The sequence below is a fragment of the Magnolia sinica genome, chromosome 14 (assembly GCF_029962835.1).
Source record: "Magnolia sinica isolate HGM2019 chromosome 14, MsV1, whole genome shotgun sequence".
NCBI classification, from domain to species: Eukaryota; Viridiplantae; Streptophyta; class Magnoliopsida; order Magnoliales; family Magnoliaceae; genus Magnolia; species Magnolia sinica.
In genome coordinates, this window is record NC_080586.1 from 9,319,683 (window position 1) to 9,338,389 (window position 18,707).

General features: G+C 35.8%; 2 protein-coding genes and 1 long non-coding RNA gene across 10 annotated transcripts; all 3 read right to left on the reverse strand.

The window, feature by feature from the left end:
• Positions 1 to 1,050: 1,050 nt before the first annotated feature.
• On the reverse strand, positions 1,051 to 2,523 carry LOC131225781 (uncharacterized). Of its 3 annotated transcripts, none has more exons than XR_009161524.1 (4): positions 2,388 to 2,523; positions 2,068 to 2,132; positions 1,787 to 1,858; positions 1,051 to 1,669 (listed from the first exon to the last, which is right to left on the reverse strand). It is a non-coding gene; the product is annotated as an uncharacterized LOC131225781 (long non-coding RNA). The 3 variants fall into 3 exon arrangements; XR_009161525.1 differs by having other exon boundaries at positions 1,787 to 1,942; XR_009161523.1 differs by lacking the exons at positions 2,068 to 2,132; positions 2,388 to 2,523 and having other exon boundaries at positions 1,787 to 2,061.
• A 9,468-nt stretch (positions 2,524 to 11,991) lies between these two features.
• LOC131225275 (calcium-dependent protein kinase 1-like) lies at positions 11,992 to 15,690 on the reverse strand. 5 transcript variants are annotated; one of them, XR_009161284.1, is made up of 3 exons: positions 14,318 to 14,408; positions 12,348 to 12,872; positions 11,992 to 12,183 (listed from the first exon to the last, which is right to left on the reverse strand). XR_009161284.1 is itself a non-coding variant. In XM_058220780.1 (3 exons), the coding sequence occupies exons 2-3, from the start codon at positions 14,547 to 14,549 to the stop codon at positions 12,746 to 12,748; spliced, it is 351 nt and encodes a 116-aa protein (XP_058076763.1). In that variant the 5' UTR covers positions 14,550 to 14,612; positions 15,465 to 15,690; the 3' UTR covers positions 12,341 to 12,745. The 5 variants fall into 5 exon arrangements, 3 of the variants coding, with proteins under 3 accessions (XP_058076763.1, XP_058076765.1, XP_058076764.1); XM_058220780.1 differs by lacking the exon at positions 11,992 to 12,183 and adding an exon at positions 15,465 to 15,690 and having other exon boundaries at positions 12,341 to 12,864; positions 14,318 to 14,612; XR_009161283.1 differs by lacking the exon at positions 11,992 to 12,183 and having other exon boundaries at positions 12,341 to 12,872.
• A 318-nt stretch (positions 15,691 to 16,008) lies between these two features.
• On the reverse strand, positions 16,009 to 18,042 carry LOC131225200 (uncharacterized). Of its 2 annotated transcripts, none has more exons than XM_058220678.1 (4): positions 17,742 to 18,042; positions 16,702 to 17,083; positions 16,367 to 16,621; positions 16,009 to 16,277 (listed from the first exon to the last, which is right to left on the reverse strand). In XM_058220678.1, exons 2-4 carry the CDS (start codon positions 17,074 to 17,076, stop codon positions 16,011 to 16,013), a joined length of 897 nt encoding a protein of 298 aa, XP_058076661.1. In that variant the 5' UTR covers positions 17,077 to 17,083; positions 17,742 to 18,042; the 3' UTR covers positions 16,009 to 16,010. The 2 variants fall into 2 exon arrangements, with proteins under 2 accessions (XP_058076661.1, XP_058076662.1); XM_058220679.1 differs by having other exon boundaries at positions 16,702 to 17,089.
• Positions 18,043 to 18,707: the final 665 nt, after the last annotated feature.

The window sequence follows — 18,707 nt, forward strand, 5'->3', positions numbered from 1 at the left end:
AGGCATATACTGCACCTATGCATCATGTTTATCAAAATATCCCAAATATCACAAATCATATAAGATTCCAAACAATTTAGAATTGATCAATCACTGTGAATTGCCAAGTTATTTACCCAAGGCATGTTTTGTTCCACAACACTATAATGCAGATGCATAAGAGATTAGGTTATCTGGCAAGTAATGCAAATGCATAAGAGATTAGGTTATCTAACAAGGCATGTTTTGTTCCACAACACTCTAATGCAAATGCTACCTTGATGCCTGGTGGAGATGCTGAAAGTAATGAAAACTAATAGAAAAAGGTTAGCATTTTCAAGAAATGAGCTTTTCTTGAGATATAACCATGAGAACATTGTATTAAGTTGCTATTGTAAAACACAGTTTGTGAAGCAGAGCCAACTTATACGAATCAGTTGGATCATGCCACAGTCAGAAGAAAACAGATTTGATAAACACGTGACTCTTAATGAAGGGAAAGTACCATAACTCAAGTCAACAAGTCCTACTAGTTATATAATTGGATCAGAGAAGGCCAATGCATCTCCCATGAATTGAGATGCCATACAATAATAAAGGCTTGGACATGACAATATGCAGTTCTAAGACATAGGAAGAATATTCCTGCAAATAAAAAGGGTCTAAGTTTGATTGACTTGTAATGAACAAATTCACTTGATCAAGTCAATTCAAATTGAGTCAGTCAATACTTACAGCAAGCTAGCTTGGGTTTCTCTAAACCTAAAGAACCTAGTCAAAAGTACTTTGACATTTTGATCAATAGCTCAAAAATTCAAAAGAGTACTCAAAGACTAGATTAGATAGCAGGGTAAAACAACAATCTATAGCCATTTGAAAACCAGCCAATCTTAAAAGTAAAAAGGGAATAGTACAAACATTATTTAAAAAAGAAAAAGAAAAAAGAAAGGGAACTTGTTCGCCTGCACCATGGGTTGTTGGTCCAATTCTATTGACCATTCATTTGTTTTACATACACACAGTCCACCTATTATAAAATTAAAATAGGAGAGATTTTGCAAAAAAAACAAAAAAAAAAAAAAAAACAAAATTCAAATTCCAGCCTCCATGTTGTATTGGATGTATTTGACTGATACCGGCGATGTACCCAATGCATGCCCCTGTTTTTTTTTTTTTTTTTGGATGGATTCATATGGACCTGACTGAAAGGGCACTCCTCCAAATGCCTCGAACAATGGGGCAGTTGTACAGTTTGTCCTGCAACCATTGATACCACCATATGCCAACTACAAATAGCAGAGTTTGTATGAGAGATGAGTGCGAAGGGATTAGCCCCCATATATATGTCAGCCAAAAAAAAAAAAAAACAAGAATGTGACCAAGATGGAAAGGGGTCAAAGTAGCCCGGAGACTTCAAAATAGATGCTAATGCTAACACAAACTCAATGCGAATGGGGATCCAAGATATAGAGAATTCATTACAACCATCCAACAACTCTGAGTTTGAACATTCAGTTGCAGAGTGTTTAAGCTTTGGTTTGCATAATGAATTTGGTAAACTTATCTTAATATGCAAGGAACTTGGCAGCATCAATACCCGTCTTCAGAACATTTGTAATCCCAAAAGTCCACTTGGCAGCTACGATGCACTGACTAGCATATTTGGGCCATGTGCCATCCGTGACAATGCCTAGCAGATGAACAATATATGCATGCCAAGTGTATGGAAATGCAATGCACGATAACTTAGATAAACAGGTCCAAAATTGGATCATTTTCCATGCAAAGTAGCTAATTGGTCCAGTACCTTATCACGTCATCTTCCACTAATTATTGCCGTTGGGAAATAGTTTGCAACATCTCGCACGACTTCACACATCTGTCAACAAGTTGCAACAAATTATGATGTGAAGAAAGCCTTTTAGCCCAACTTCAGCATAGAAAACTACCAAATGCAGGCTTTCTGAAAATGGCAGTCACAAATGTGTTAAAAGAAGAACAATAGAAAATTGTAGTTTGAGCATCCAACTGTGGAATTCTCTACACAAAAAGGTGGAAATGGTCTAAAAACTCATATGAATGGAATACCTTCTCATTTCTAGAACTACAGTGCATTTATGTTAGGTGACTGAACATTTGTAGAAGGAAGCCTTCTGCATGACACAAATAAAATAAACACAATTAAATCCTTGTAGCATGTTTGTATACATATAACATAAACAAATCATTAAAAAAACAAAACAAAACAAAACAAAACAAAAAAAATAAAAATAAAATGAGATGATGATGCATGTCAGAGGAGACATATTTCAACAAAAAAAAAAATGGAAAACAAATTTACTAGGTTGAAACTTCAATAAAAATCTCATATGAAATTGTAAACCTAAATATGCATGTTTTAAGTAGACCTTAGAATCAGGCACCTTCACATATTCTACAGAAACAAGAAAAATATTTTCTGGCTTCAGATCTGTGTGAATAAGTCGCAAGTCATGCATAACTATGAGAAGTAAAGAATACAAATAACATAAGAAATTATCTGACCATGGCCTGGAGCATTTTAACATAGTACTCCCTACTGCTATGCTTGTCCACAAAAAGTAAATTGTTGCGAAACTCCAAGTAACTAACTACTAAGAGAGAAGCATGTGGAAACAATAGAATACGGAAAGCAATGAACCATTCATAGAGTCGACAAAGTAATCATAGAAGACTGAAACTAACCCAAAAAAGAAGAAGAAGAAGAAGAGGATAGAATGATTCCTCTACAATTGACACTAGATAAACCCGTTTCACATTCCAATGATGACTGCCAATTTCTCAAAAAAAAAAAAAAAAAAAAAAAAAAAACCCACAACTCGATGCAACTCATATCAAGCAAAACATCAAATCCCAAAAACATAATCAAATAGAGGAGGAAAAAATACCACAACACATACTAGAAACTCATTAAAGAAAAACAAAAAAAAAAAAAAGAAAAAAAAAAGAAAAAGAAAAAGAAAAAAGCCATCACCATCATAGGCTAGGCCAATTGAACCAAACAACTCTTTTGCTACATTCTATTTCTTTACAGGCATTGACTCTATATTAAGCACATCCATCTGTTTTAAGAGGTAATTAGAGAGTTGCTCAGCCCGTGCTAATTGTGAATTCATTGTGTTATATAGATTATGCAAGGACTGAATTTGTCAATATATAAAGTTTGAAAATGTCAATATCATAGCCCCTTGTCCAACAATGCAACCTGCAGCATACAAAAGAAAAAGGAAAAAAGAAAAAGAAAAGAAAAAAAAAAAGACCACCTGATTGCTTAAAAATATGAAAATTGCAGGCAATGCTGACAGATGGTGATTGAGAAGCTTTTGACCAATCAGGTATTTGATTACTTTAAACATGAGGAATTTGTATTCACAAAAATATTGTTGCTTTGAGATTTTCTAAGTTGTAAATCAAATCTTTCTTAGTACAAGACTTCTTTAATACAATGGAATATCAGAGAAGTGAAAAGAAGAATGAAGAAAATGTAAACTTCTCTGTCCTTCTGCATATGCCACTTCAGTGTCCTTCCTGCTTCTGTTTTTCCTTCTCGAATAACACAAAACAGATAGAAACATAGAGCATAAATCAGAGAAATGAAGGGAAGAAAATATAAGGAAAAAAAAAACTTTCAGAATGAATTTTAAGTTTTACTTGTACTCAAATGCCCTGTCATCTAATTAGTAGCACACATGAATCTATTAGTGATGGAGAGTAATGTCTAGTAGGCAGAGCCGTTTGTAGAACTCTTGCCAATCTAATTAGTGGCACACACGAAATTGCAGCTTTACATTTATTTTGACTGCACACAATGGGAGAGCTAATCACTCAAAGTAGATCCATGTGGTAGTAGGAATCTGCTTGTCATGGATAAAACACATACATCATGATGGGCCCCACAGCTTTTCCAATAGTGCACAGTACTGACATTGGTGCTGTGTGCCACACTACGCAATTTGAGTCCAAGGAGCACATGCAAAAGAAACATTCAATTCATACGCAGAACAAGTCCACAATTAAATCATATATCATGAGCTTACATTTATTTTGACCACGTAAAATGGGGGAGCTGATAGCTCAAAGTAGATCCATGTAGTATTAGGAATCTACTTGTCATGGTAAGCTGATTAATGAGAGAAATAGATGGCGGAAAACAGACCTTTTTTCGAATGGAAAAACTCTTTGTTTTTAACTCCCTTTTGTAAATAATGATGAATTCTGTGCATAGAATCAATCAGATCCTCTAGAAAAACCCAAAAGACCGCCTAACATACTCAATAGATGGCATACAGATAATGACAGATGGTCTGATTTTTGCAACATATCACAGGATTCCTTCACAACACATCACAATCTACTTCAAACAGATGGTGTCCAGCTGATTCTTTAAACACAAGATAAAACTAGTTTCTATAAATCAAAAGCTGATTTTCCAAACCAAATATCGCAAGATGACAGCAGATGGTGTACATAGAAACACAGAGTAATTAAAAAAAATAAAAACAATGACTAACAGCAATGCTCAACATGAGAGGGACCTAATTTCAGAAAATATCACTTACTAATTTTCCGTAACTTTCAAAAAAATTTGCAGTCATCCAACCATACAACCATATGGGCCGACTCATGGGTAGAGAAAAAAAAAATGGAACTCAAATGCGATCCGCACAAAACATTCCTTGTTGAGACATTTCATCAAACAGTTAGCATACATGACATACAGGAGATTATATACAACGGATTTTTCAGTTTTTACAAGTGAGGACATTGTTCAGTGACCTAAATTCTGATATTATATATGATCCATACACCAAAAATTTGAAAAAAGGGGCCCAACTTGTATAAAATGAAAAGAAAATAATAATAATAATAATTGGTAATTTACTAACAAATTGGAAATTGGTAAGGAACATAATCATTTATGTTTTTCATGTGAAAGTATACTCAGATGACTGAATGACTGAATATCTCACTTTGTTGGAGTGCGACACAAAGCACCCTATAGACGAGTGAGACAGAACCTTCAACTGAGAACACCACAACACCACCATAGCTTCTTTCCTCTCCTCCGCCACACTCACTTTCTCCCAGAACTCATTCTCGTCATCTGTTCTGGACCCGTTTTCGGTGGGCCTATTACACAGAGAGAGGGAGGGAGATCAAGAAAGAGGGTTGAGATCGGGAGAGGGAGATCGAGAGAAAGGGTTGAGATTGGGAGAGGGAGATCGAACGAGAAGGAGGGAGAGTGAGAGGGAGATTGAGAGAGGGAGAGGGAGAGAGGGAGATGGAGACGGAGACGGCGATGGAGATGCGAAACGAGGAAAAGGGTTAAAACTCATTGGTAGTCTGCGGCAGATATAGAGCAACGTGCCTCTTGGGCCTTGTGGGGTCCACTCAGAGGTTTTTAATCGAATCCGTTCCGTCCATTTGTTTCAAAATAAAACAATAAAACAAAATAACAAGAAATAATAAGATCCAACACTCAATTGGGACACACCAACAAAATAGTGGAAAGAACCATGTATAACATAATGAATCCAATACGGTTTGGTACCGTTTCAAATCAGAAACGGCTTTCTCAACCAAAATCTGAACCGTACTAGTTCAACAATTTTGGTGTAGTGGTAATTTTAATTTGTATTTATTTATTTGTTGTTTAAGATTGCACACACATCTTCCTAGTTGTATTCAATAGTTTTCATATGTAAACACACCTCCCCTCCTTATCTAATGTGTTACTTTGTCCAATGATGAAACGATCTATACATGACACTCATTCAACAAAATTAGCCCGTAATACCATATGTCAACTTAGTATACTTTTGTTTTATCTGCGGCTAAATTCATAAGTTTGACACTATTCATGATTCTACAATTGTAGACAGGACATATTTGTTTGGTAATCCACACTTTTCAAATTACTGATGGAGCATAAATAATAATAATAATAATAATATGAAAAAGTAATATAACTCATCAAAATTTTCATTTCAATTCTGACCAGTCAATATTTTACTTTTTAAATATATATTTGATAACCATTAATTTAATTATTATGATTTTTCAGTTAATGATCCATTAACAAAGGGATCGACAATTTGGATGATCAAGATAGTTGTACGTCACTGGCATTTTATAAGTAGTATAACATAATTCATGAGTTTATACCTTATTTTTTATTGTGAGCTTTCATGTGTCCACGTGCATTCTTATAACCCTGACCTTCACAAGCAACACTTCATGATAATAAAGAGAACATTAAACTTCACCAGCAATACCTCCACCGGAATAAAGAAATTATTGTAACAAATCTATTCAAATCATGTGGGGACAGAGACTAAAAATCAACTATTTAGGTTGTATGCTGCAAAACTCGGTAAATGTTAAATAATAATCACCGTTTTATAAGCAGTGTTGAATTACCATAGAGTTGGACAATAAAAGAGGAACTCTAAAGTCCAAGCAGAGTTATTTTACATCAATTTTGAGAGAGGGTCCTGGCTCGAGTAGGCACACGGTGGTTTTAATGTAACCATGTTAGGTTAAGAGCCTAAAAAAAGCCCCATTTATGTTTCTGTGGATCACACAATTAAAAATATGGTACAATATAAAACTCACCAGCCAATTTATTTTCCTTGGTGTGGCCCAACTGAAGCACGAATGAGCTTAAATGTTGGGACCTGAATCTAATTTTTTTGTTTAGAATGCAATGGTTGGAGTGGATTTTATATAAGCATTATGGATCCTTTACAAATCAAGGGTGGATGTCTCTCCTAACTCTCTTCATACGGACTATATGAATTATAACTTTACCTATATATATATATATATATATATATATATATATATATATATATATATATATATGCCTAACATGGAATTACACATCTAATGTTCTGAGCGAATATCATGTAAACATCACGATTGGCCCCATAATAAAACAATGGTAGGTGTCTGTCTCCCACCTGTCCTATAAAACAGTGATATATTCTTTTAAGTTCAACTTGTTGGAATATAAACTATAGTACACCTATCTAGTGACTTTCAAATTATTAAGTTAGACTATAAACTATAATACACCTATATAATGACTTTCAAAGTAGAGTGCATGTGACATCCAGCCCTTCCAACAGGTTGTCTCACTATGAAGATCATAATGCAATGGTCAGTCCTATCTACCCATCAAGTATGCCACACCATATAAAATACCTTCCAGACATTGGGGTATATCTACTCAATGAGTGTCTGTTGCAGAATTTTCCAAAAGTGATGCTTATGATGGGTGAAACTACTATACGGGTGGGATTTTATATACACATAAAAGGTTGAAAGTTATATTATTGTCGGCTATTATAGGTTGAACTTGAGACCTAAAAAATAAATAATTTTAACTGCACCCACCTTTTTTTTTTATAGGGCCTACCATGATGTGTATGCGAGATCCAATCTAACCATTAGATGTGTAATCCCATATGTTAGATCCCAAGTCAAAAGAAAAAAAAAAAATCATGTTGACCCGACTCATATGGGTTAAAACGAGGGTCCACTTTTGATTTTTTGCAAGTCCCACCATGATGATTATATGAAATTCATTCCAACCATTACATGGCATTCTAAAACTTAGACTTGGGGTAAAAATGCATATTCGTGATTTAGGTGAGTCACACTAAGTGAAAAAGTTTGAAGGGTGAGTTTTGCCTTGTACATTGTTTCCAACCATGTAGTCCACCTCGATCATCGATATAAATAATTGTAAGGCCCTCAGTGGTGAAGCAGTTGAGTGGACTACACAGAAACACCATGATGGGCCCACCTGAGCCATCCCTTTTCCAAAGTGAGGTGAAATAACTTGTTTCATATATATTTTGTTGTCGTAATTAATCCATAATTTATAAGCTGCTTGGAGAGTTTGCTTTATTGTCTTATTCCCCACGTCTTATCCAGCCAAAGGGCAACGATTACGTTTGCTTCCTCTTTCCACTGCTCACTCTATATCTCTATCTAACCGCATAAGTATGTCATTCTTATAAAAGAGAGGCAACGTTCGAAAAGTAGGGTCAAATCCATCTATAGCCTAAATATTTTGAAAATGTTGGACTCAAATCAATCATGCTATCATTTTGTACAAGCGGATCTATGTTATGTGATTCAGAACATTGAAACAATTGGCCTACAATGGATGAATTAGCTGCAAAGATTTTTGTATTGAATGAAAACCCAAGCACACCACACATCATCAGGACAAGAATTAGAATGCCGATGATAGGATTTGCTAAATCATCCTGTTCGGGAAAAATAGAAAAGAAAAGAGAGAGAACCACAAATCCTGCAAAATGCCGATGGCAAGATTTATTGGCGGTTATAATGAATTGTATCTAATAGTCCAATTTTAACAAATAAGTGTCCAATTATCAAAGATTATGATTTCTCAGAAAATTTGATTAGGGTACTGAGACTAATCAAAAGTGGCTTCAAGAGTGGCTTCAAGGGTCATTTCTATCTAATTTGAGTTGCCATATGCTTAGTGTATAGTTTTTACCACAATTGCCTGCACTTATTTTAGGCCAGTGCATAAAACACCCAACCTCTGTGGGTCCACCATGTTTTATATCTAAAATTTACTTCATTCATCAGACTTGCAAAAGAAAAGTACAATTGAAAAACTCAAGGGAAAAATATCAAATTGCTACTAGAATGGCTAAGTTCACATGGTGTGGCCCACCTGAGCTTTGTTTCTGGCTGATTTTTATATCTTTTCTTCATCCTATTGAGTTACTTTTGATTAATGGGTTTGATGAAAGATAAACACCATGGTGTCCCCACATACAAACCTATGATTGGCATGTCATCCCCATTGTTCCATCCGGTGTAGGCCATTTGGGTTTTAGGCCAAATTGACTCTTGGTTTTAAAGCCTAATATCAAGGATAGAACCTGATAGGTGGAGTGGATTTTACAAAATACACTAGACCCCTCAGACCTGAATGTTTTAGGTATGGCAGAGGATTCCAGTCTGGGTTGTTTCAAAGTGTTTTCATGTGTTAAGCGTGATTCTATGTTACTTTGGGTGTTTTACTGGGCAAGAAACTAAAATTTTTCAGTTTCTTTAGTTATACTAAATCTCTCCTTGCAAAATACAATATCATGTAGGCCGAACTCAAAATTTTCAGTTTAGTTAGTTCTTCTAAATTTCTCTCTATAAATACAATATCCTGTTAGTCCAACCCACACAAAATTCATCACTTGCAACTCTTGTATCATGTAAGCCCAACCCACACAAATTTCATCACTTGCCACTCTTGTATTCTTTGAACAGGACACATGCAACTCTTATATTCTTTAAACAAGATGGTCTTATTGGACCAACTAATCACTTTTTTATTGTTATTTTCAATAACTTTAATCTAATGATGTAGATACATGGAAAATGACCTTATTTTCCCATTCAAGGTGTCCATAAAACCCGCTATTCAACTTTAGACCACTTTGGAATGTAGCTTTATGATTGCCCTTGTTATATTTGTGATGGTAAGTAGTCTGCTCATAATCAAGAAACTTACATAACTTCAACAAATATGAGTTTCAGCTATGAGAATAATTGTTTAGATCGATATCAAGAAGACTTAAGTGCATCTAATCATCAAGACATTACATGATGTATGTGATGAAAGTTTCATTATCTTAATGAGATGAGTTTCGCTTAGATTCAAGATCATAACACTAGTTTTAACCAAATCCATTGGATCGTACCCTAGTGAGAGTCCTTAATTTATTTGTGAAGGTAAACATTTAGTGTCTATTTTTTTTTCCTCTGACATAGTATTTCAATGAATTGTAATTGACACAATGGATGATGGTTTTGATGGTAGTGGTTGAGAAGATACGGTATGATCTAGCATTTGTGAGGCAAAGTTAAGCATGAGAGGTGTTCCGCTTGGACGAATGATCATAATCCTAGTTTGATTACTTACTTGATAATTTAGATCAAGTATCTCGTATCTAGTTGAAGGAGGGCGTGGCCAAGAAGCAGCCAGCTGACTGCCCCCTTCAACCCGGCCTTAATTACAAATTTTTTCCTCGCCATGAAATTTCAATATATTGTAATGAAGACCATTGATAATGATCGGATAGACATGATATGATATATACTTAAAAAAAAAAAAAAAAAAAAAATCAAAGCTACCAACTTTCAAACTCCTAAAAGAAATAGCTACAAAACATTGATTGTTTGGGAACTGGACAACAAACTAATGGATTTGAGCATTTATCGTAGTGGTAGAACTTAATATTCCCCAATCAACTATAGTTCTTTTGATTTTTTTAAATCACTAACCATAATCATCAAAAGCTTCATAGTCTAAAAATAAAGATTTATCGTAGCAGCAATGTCACAAAAATCCCCAATTCTCGAAGCACCAACACTTGCAACTCCCAATAGAGTTCAGGTGTGAGGGAAACAAGAAGGCAAAACATACAAGTTAAATGTTCTTGCATTGCCATAAAAATTAATTAAGCGTGGCCCTACCACCTTATGCACCCCACTAAAATAAGAGACCCTGCATTGCATCATCTTTTGCCTTGGCTGAAACTATTAAACAACTACTTTCTCTAAAAGCTCGAGCCTTTAAAGGATGGAGTATCAATGTATATCAAGGGACCTTAACACTCTAACTCTCTCCCGTGCAGTATGGAACTCCACACGGAAATATACTAGACAAGTGTGGAGGAACACTTTAGCTTACACCATAAATGGCCCACTGTGATCAAATAAATAACAAAGGCATATTTGCTACTCTCGAGATTCAAACTCCACGCATCAGAGCTCTTTTTTTTTTTAATTGGTTGGTTGAATCTTGGCTGAAAACAAAACTAATCCACTCTTCTTTTACGCAATTTATCTCATGGACAACTTCCTTCCCTTACCTCCAATATGTATTGTGTGGAACAAAGAACTGAAAATTTGGGTGATCAACTTGTAAGAGCTAGAGTATTGAAGTTGCTTGTTGGCATTCCAAGACATCGTTGGTAGTCTAGATCAAACTTCTAAACTTGGATTTGGAATCCTTATATATTTTATTTGTGAATGATTACTTTTGTTGGTTAATCTCAACCATCCTAATTGTGCCTTGGGAAAAATATGTATAAAACAAAGAAGGTGATATTTTGAATGGATGGGATTATTAATCAATATGATTTTCACATGGTATCTCATGAAATGTGTTATGGACATAAGCAGCAATTTACATCAATTATATATCTTAACCAAATTAAAGAAATGCATAAAATATTTTGTTTTTAGCCATCTATTAGTTTTGTATATCGTGGGCCACATGAGAAGTAAAGCAACATTATTATGATGCCAAAACATCAAAAAAGTGTCCCATTGGCTAGAAAGTTAACTACCAGAAAACTGGAAAAATACTATGGATAAAAGCCGTAGCTAAATACTAATGGCTACGGTTTTCAACCGTAGCGTGACTGCATCTAGATCTGGACGTAGGTCTAAAACATATAGCTACGGATTAAATCCGCAGCTATAATTAATATGGCTACAGATACAATCCGTAGCAATTATTCTGTATTTCAAATACAGACAGCTACAGATATTATTTGTAGCTAGAAGTAGTGCTGGATCCATGCAATAATGGCTACGGTTGTCAGATTACTAGCTACGGTCAATATCCGTAGCTATTTCCTACATTTAAAAAAATTACCTTTTGTTCATTCAATTACCACCTGCATAATCATTCATTCATTCAATTACAATTACAATTACAATAACGCTGAAAATACAAATCTTAATAAAGTCTATGTGCACTCGCATATGGTCAGGTGCATACTTCATCCTGGCCTTTGGCTTCATTAGAAGAATTTGCTTGACTTCACCTTGAAATTTCAATGATAAAGAATTAAAAGAGAAGATAAATTTTGACGGTATAATATTTTTTTCACTAGTAAATAAGCCTTTTTCAGCCATCAACCCATCACCTACCTGAAGAATAAAAAACCGATTGCTGTCCAAGTCCACTCCTTTTCCTTTCAATTTCTTAGTGACCTCTATAAAATTACTTCGACGGTCATTTATGTAGTACTTTGAAGAGTTGTCTCGAAATGCAGTTCTAATAATGACAAAGTCACTTCCTGCAACAGCTACATATGTTCCATCATCCTACAAATAGTCATGGCATTCATAAATCGAAATGACCACTGGGGAAAGAAAAAAACGGTGAAAGAAGTGCATCATGTATGACCATTTTCTTTTCTTTTTTTTTCTTAATGAATTAATAAAAACTCAAAGAGGAATGAAATTTGACACAAAAGGAATAGTCTTACCATATCAATTATCTCCTAAAAGGGAACAGAAACGCCTGCACTGTCCAAGTTTTGGTGATTGGTGATTGGTAGAACACAAAAGTTGTGACCAGAAGGAAAAAATAAAAAAGAAATACACATTTCAGCTTGAACCCTATAAGGAAACAAATGTTACTATTTTCATTCATGATTTTCATACCTCGCTCTACTGAAAAACTTCACCATCATCAAACTCAAGAGTTAGAAGACCAACAAGATCAAGCTGGATTGAACGACCCCAAAATTTCCATCCTCTACCTTTATAGTGGCATGCAACAATCATTAGATAATGACTGACCTATCTCAAAGTAAAATATCAAGTTACCTCCTTGACTCAAACCAAGTCAACAATGTGAAGTCTTATCAGATTCTAAAACTTGTCAAACCAGTCCATTCGACAGTTTTTTGAGCACTAGATAAACCAACAATGTCAACCCTGATACAAAGAGCATTGCATCTATGATGTTGCTTTTACCACTTCCATTCGGACCCACTACTGCTGAAAAACTCGGTAGATAACAGAAAATTAAAATGAGACAATAAACACATGAGTCAAGATGTAGTGCACAAAGCAAAATTGTGTGAAATTCACACTCAAGTAACCAGAAAGGGACCAGATCCAGTTACAAATTAGAATTTTCATTTTAGAATTGAAGAGAATTGACCTATGTAGAAGAGAGAAGCTTAGAAAGTTTTGGTGGAGACCTGATTTTTGGAAAGAAATAATACAATCAATAATTCATAAAAATAGATAACTGGACTAACTGGTTATTTTTTTTCATGTCTTTCTCCATTAATATCAGATCTCTCATTCTCCAAAAGCACATCTTCAGATTTCAACAATACAATGTACGGATCTATGGCATGCATACAAGTGGCAATAGAATCAAGCTAGGAAAACTAAATGTACAAATAGATGAACGGTTCCAGAAACATACATGCTTCAACAACAAAATAAACCACATCATCTTCTGAGTATTAAAATTAACCACAATCCCATAATCATGCTGCCAGGATGAGCTCAACTGCTGGTTTATGAAGCTGAATGTGAGCCATTGAAGTTCTTCATTAGGCTCTGTTTGGTTGCCACTTCAAAGTGATTTCATCTCATTTAGTTAACCGTATTATGTATTAGAGATCATAGTTTAGTTTATGTAAATTATGGGTTATCAAGAGTTTTTTATCCTTATGGAAATTTCCAATACACAATTAACGTTAGGATGCCTTTGGTTGCACCAATTGAAATTTCATGATATTTCACCATGAATCAGACCAGTTTGGTGAAATTTTTCATGAAATTTGGTGCAACCAAATACACCCTTATATAAAATGAGATGGACTCATTTTCAAGTAGCAGCCAAACAGGGCCTTAGTGTCTGAATTCATCTACAGAGTTATGGTAAGTTACTTACCATGACCCTAATAGAATAGAATCCACTTTTGCTGTTGAAAATATGGTATATTTTCTTCCATATCAATGTATCTATTTTTAAATTAATCTATGCTTCTCATCGGATTTACTTTACATTATTCCAATTATGTTAAACAATAGAGACACTTCTGGTTTTTCATTGATAACAAGGAGATTTGTTAAAAGTGCCCACCGCACAAAAAGCTACAAAGATCCATTAAGGCAATGGATGAGAATTCCCAATGAAAAAGAAGAACAAAAGACCCCTTCCTCAGCCAGGGAGTCTTCTACTGCGGGTTCTATAAAACTGAAACTGTTCAGTAAAATCCCTCAAACAACATTTCACAGCTGTTTGATAAAATCCCACAAAGAGAATTCCATGGCACTGCTTTCAGTTCTCTAAAACTGCTAACTGTTCGATAAAATCCCTCAAACAACATTTCACAGCTATTCAATAAAATTCCACAGACAGAATTCACTGGCACTGTTTTCACTCAGTCGTCAAAGAGAAAAATAAGAAAATAGGGAGAGCTGTCATTACCCGGCTTGAAGAAAACCGACAGCCTGAAATCCATTGCCTTGAGTGGTGAATCCTCATCCGTGCTCAAGAACAGGAAATTTTCCAGCTTCAGGTCACGGTGCATCACCCCCAAGGAGTGGCAGTAGTGGACGACAGTGACGATCTCCCTGCAAAGCGTGGCCATAGCCCGCTCCAAGTAATGCCCCTTGGCAATGATCCGATCGAAGAGCTCCCCGCCGGCACAAAGCTCCATCACGAGGTTAACTGATTGGCGGTCCTCGTAGGCCCCCTTCAGCTCGATGATGTTGCGTTGGCCCTGAAAATTTTAGTGATAAGTGCTGAAAATGAGTTTTATCAAACAGCCCCTAAATCTAGAGAAAGCATGTGAAGGAGGCCAACGGCCCCTTCAAGTTACAAACTTCGACAAGTGTTGGAATGATAAAACAGGAGCAAAACTGCTTAAAATCTCCAATACGCGCTACCTTCAATGCAGCATCCAATGGAGCAAGTATTTAATTCTATCTTCTATGACTAGGAGGTTGCAACCAACATACTAATCATAAGAAGAGGCTTGTCTACAACATAAGCAGTAAGAGCTAGTATATTGCTTCTTTGACTGGATTAGGATTTTGTGACCCTCAAACACCTTACTCCCTCTAATGAGAAGTTCCATCCACAAATATGATTAGAACTGTAAGATTGATAGGTCCAAGCACACATTGAGAAGTGTAAAGGACAGCATTAATAATAAAAGTAAAATTATGGTGTTAAAGGACCATCAACCTACTAATTTATTTTGCATCCATTTATAGGATTCTAGACTTTGTTGCTAAGAAGATATCATGCAGTTTTCTCTGAAGCTAATTAGAAAGAACCTTCTGCCGGAGGCACGACTAATGCAATGGCTTGAAAATCCCACTTCCTAGGCATTTTAGACTTACCAGAAATTTTGAGAACCTCTTCTTCCCCACCCCCTGCTCACTACATGCTTTGCAACTAGCATAGTGTAGGAAATCTCAAAAAGGTTCTTAATGTGGAAAACAAATAAGATGCAGGACCCATAGAACTGAATAGCACGAACATATTGTTGCAACAAATAAATGTAATTATAATCACATAATGTATTGTTTGATGAACTACACATGTGCGTTATTGACAAGAGACGTACCAGATGCTTGAATCTGAAATATGCACCTCCAATCCTCCCACATGCAACATCCACCTAAAAGAATGCGTATAACTGTCATGCTTGAGCAATTAATACAGGAATGTACAAGTAAAACCATAAAACCAGAGATACTGCACTTTCAGGATCTCCTCCATAGTTAACAATTTCATTCTAAAGCCCTTCTCCCTCCTCCTTTACCTGGGCTTGGGACCGGCAATGCAAGGAGTTGCATTGGTGGAGTTAAAAAGGGCTTAGGCTCCATTTGGTTTGAAAAAGAAATGTTTTTATAAATACTAATGTGATGACCAAATGAAGCCTAAGATTATAAATAAGTTCAAATATAAAGTACAAAATTCATTCGATATATATAAAAATTTTTTTAAAAAAAAAAAACAAATCAATTAACATCTAGTGTAACTAAAAAGAACATGCAAACTATAACTATGTTGAATTATAGAGTGCCAAATTAGTTCAAAATTAAGAAACAAATAAGCCAAACATCATATAACGTAACTAAAAAAAACATGCACACTACACATGTTCAAATTATTGAATTCTCAAAGACTCATTCCCCCATTGCACAAATGATCCCAGACCGGCCTCTCCAAGTGTAGATGTGAGCCCATCTTCTTTCCACAAAGGAGCGCCGGGTTGTATAACCTCAGTCAGGACAACAACAAAAGCTCTATCCTCCAACGGTTCGCAATGGACAATTGCATTTGGATTAACTTCGTGTACTTGACCATGAGCAACTACACCACGTTTTTCAAAACCAAGCAAGTCGCATCTCTTACCGATATATATAATATCCGGCTACATTTACACATAAAATGACATTGGTATTGTTAGCGTTTATAATATAATTGTAAGCTCAATATAGTAAAAAATTTATACTTGCATACCGACGATGCCTGAGTAGATTTAGTAGCTGGTGGTGATGGGAGATTTTGATTATACAGTCCCTCTTTTTGCATATCCACCCAGGCCTTTATATCAACCAATGTTTTCTTCACCTTAAATAACTCTTGAGTTACGCTCTCTTTTTCTTTTATCACATTCTCTACCTTTGAACGAGCAGGGGCTGACTTCTTCAGTCCTATCTTGCTTATCGAGCAACCTAGACCCCGCATTCGCCCTCTATTGTCAGAACCAATCAACTGTAAAACATTGTAAATCAAGTTATTAGGATATTCATAATTACCATAAAACTGAAGTAATTTTTAAATTTTATTAGTACCTCTGTCAGGGCATCATCCACGCCGGTCATCGCGTTGTGAACCTCATTTAAGTTCGGGACACTATGGTATTGTTGGGAACTTGATTCACGTACAGGACACTTAGGTGATACATGCTCCCCATGCATGTTCCAAACCCTATAGCTTGGGTCGAATCCATTTTTCATTAGATGTATTTCCATATCATCATAAGAAACCGGAAAACGTGCACATCTGCAAGTGGTGCATGGACAAGGAACGGATTCTCTACCAGGAAGGTTTTCTTGTGCAAACTTTGAAAAACTTCTTATTCCAGAAATAAAACGTGGGTCTGGGAAACTTAGTGTCATCCACTCCCTATTCATTACAGCCGGATCTCGATTAACCAAGGGGTCCATTTTCAACCTGCACCTTACCAAAAATTAAAGTTGGAAATTAGCCTCATGCATCATCCTCCTCAAAGTTGGAAATGAAGGAAGTGCTATCAGATGATTGAACCCCAGACATATATTATCTACCAAATACAATGCATTAAGGAGTTTGCAATCATTGTATTTTTACAACAAATTAATAATGTTGCTAACATTTTGCTCTACCCAATGTGGTTTCTGTGAAACCACTACAATGAGATATTTCATAAAAATTCTCAGAAGAAACATACTTTCACTTTTAACATGTTTTTGCAAACATGGTATAAATGGCTCTTAACAGAGAAAATATATATTGCAAGACGGGTCAATGTACTAACTTTATTATCATTTTTCATTTTGATATTGCAAAGGTAGTTATATACATGGGCACAACTAGATGCACTCAACACTAAGAAAGTTGCGCTTTCACGTCCTCACCATTAAAAGACAGAGGAGGGAATCCAGTGAGCATTTAAAATTTCAAGCTTGCAAAAGCCTTTAAAAAATCTGCAAGGTGTACATGCATGCACAAAGAGTCCCCCTTGTATGTTACATACTTCATGATTAGTCAAGAAGAAATAACGGTTGGCTCACTGAGTAACTCAGTACACAATCTGCATCCCTGTTGATAGCCTAGCTGCAAGTCTATATACCTGAACTAGTCATCATCGAAAACATCTGCTGCTAAGAAGCCTACACTGTGCAGGATCTGCTTTGGACCACATAAAAATCATGCCACCTTTTGGAAAGAGATTCGTTTATAAGAAGGATTTCATGTCAAATTCAAGCAAATCAAATCTCATATGAATCACAGCACAAGAAACAATCGCCCACCATTAAAAACTTCCCAGCTCCACCTTAATATTTATTTGCCTCTTGTTAGTAAGGTCAAACACAAATATCAGCCCGATTTAAATCTTTTGTGGCATGCAAGAAAGTTTTTAATGATTAATCACAATATTCTCTATGAGGTTGTCCACCTGAAATTTGGATATATTTCATTTTTGGGAACATCCCATACAATGATCTGGAAAAACCGATGAACTGGTTGGATATAAAACACACATCAAGGTGGGCCCACGGTCATGAAAAACACATGCTGCGGTGTTACCCGGGCAATCCCTAATCCGCCCACAGGAATTTCTTGTAGTCGGAAGCTATGTGTGCCTACAGAGATGGCCAAGATAAATCCACTCTGTCCATCAGTTTTTCAAAAATACAAGTGGACGGGATTCTAAAATAAGGCAGATCCAAGACTCATGTGGGCCCATCAAATCGTGCCACCTTTTGGAGACCATCTTTGGTAGAAAGGGGCTTCTATGCCATATATCTACAACCCAATCCAAGGTCCTCAATACTCAACCCAAATGCATGAATTTGCTCAACGAAAACCCAACACCATTTTAAATAAGGTTGGTGTTTTTCAACAACCTGACCCAACACAACCAGAACTTGGATTTAAGTTGCAGCCCTATTATCTACGCTTGAGTCATTAGATAAAGAAACAGAGATTTCAATGGCGCATCCAAATGCAACTGATTTCAGAAACACACACACACACACACACACACACACACACACAGAAACTAACCGTTCTTCTCCTTCTCCTTCTCCTTCTC

What these genes read in the sequence shown, in the direction of transcription:
- LOC131225275 (XM_058220780.1), bottom strand. Translation starts at nt 14,549, where the DNA reads ATGGAGCTTTGTGCCGGCGGGGAGCTCTTCGATCGGATCATTGCCAAG. An exon ending in GTCGGTTTTCTTCAAGCCGG is followed by an intron (nt 12,865 to 14,317) that starts GTAATGACAGCT and finishes CGAGTTTTTCAG; the next exon opens with CAGTAGTGGGTCCGAATGGA.
- LOC131225200 (XM_058220678.1), bottom strand. Translation starts at nt 17,076, where the DNA reads ATGGACCCCTTGGTTAATCGAGATCCGGCTGTAATGAATAGGGAGTGG. An exon ending in TGGATGATGCCCTGACAGAG is followed by an intron (nt 16,622 to 16,701) that starts GTACTAATAAAA and finishes AATGTTTTACAG; the next exon opens with TTGATTGGTTCTGACAATAG. An exon ending in AATCTACTCAGGCATCGTCG is followed by an intron (nt 16,278 to 16,366) that starts GTATGCAAGTAT and finishes GTGTAAATGTAG; the next exon opens with CCGGATATTATATATATCGG.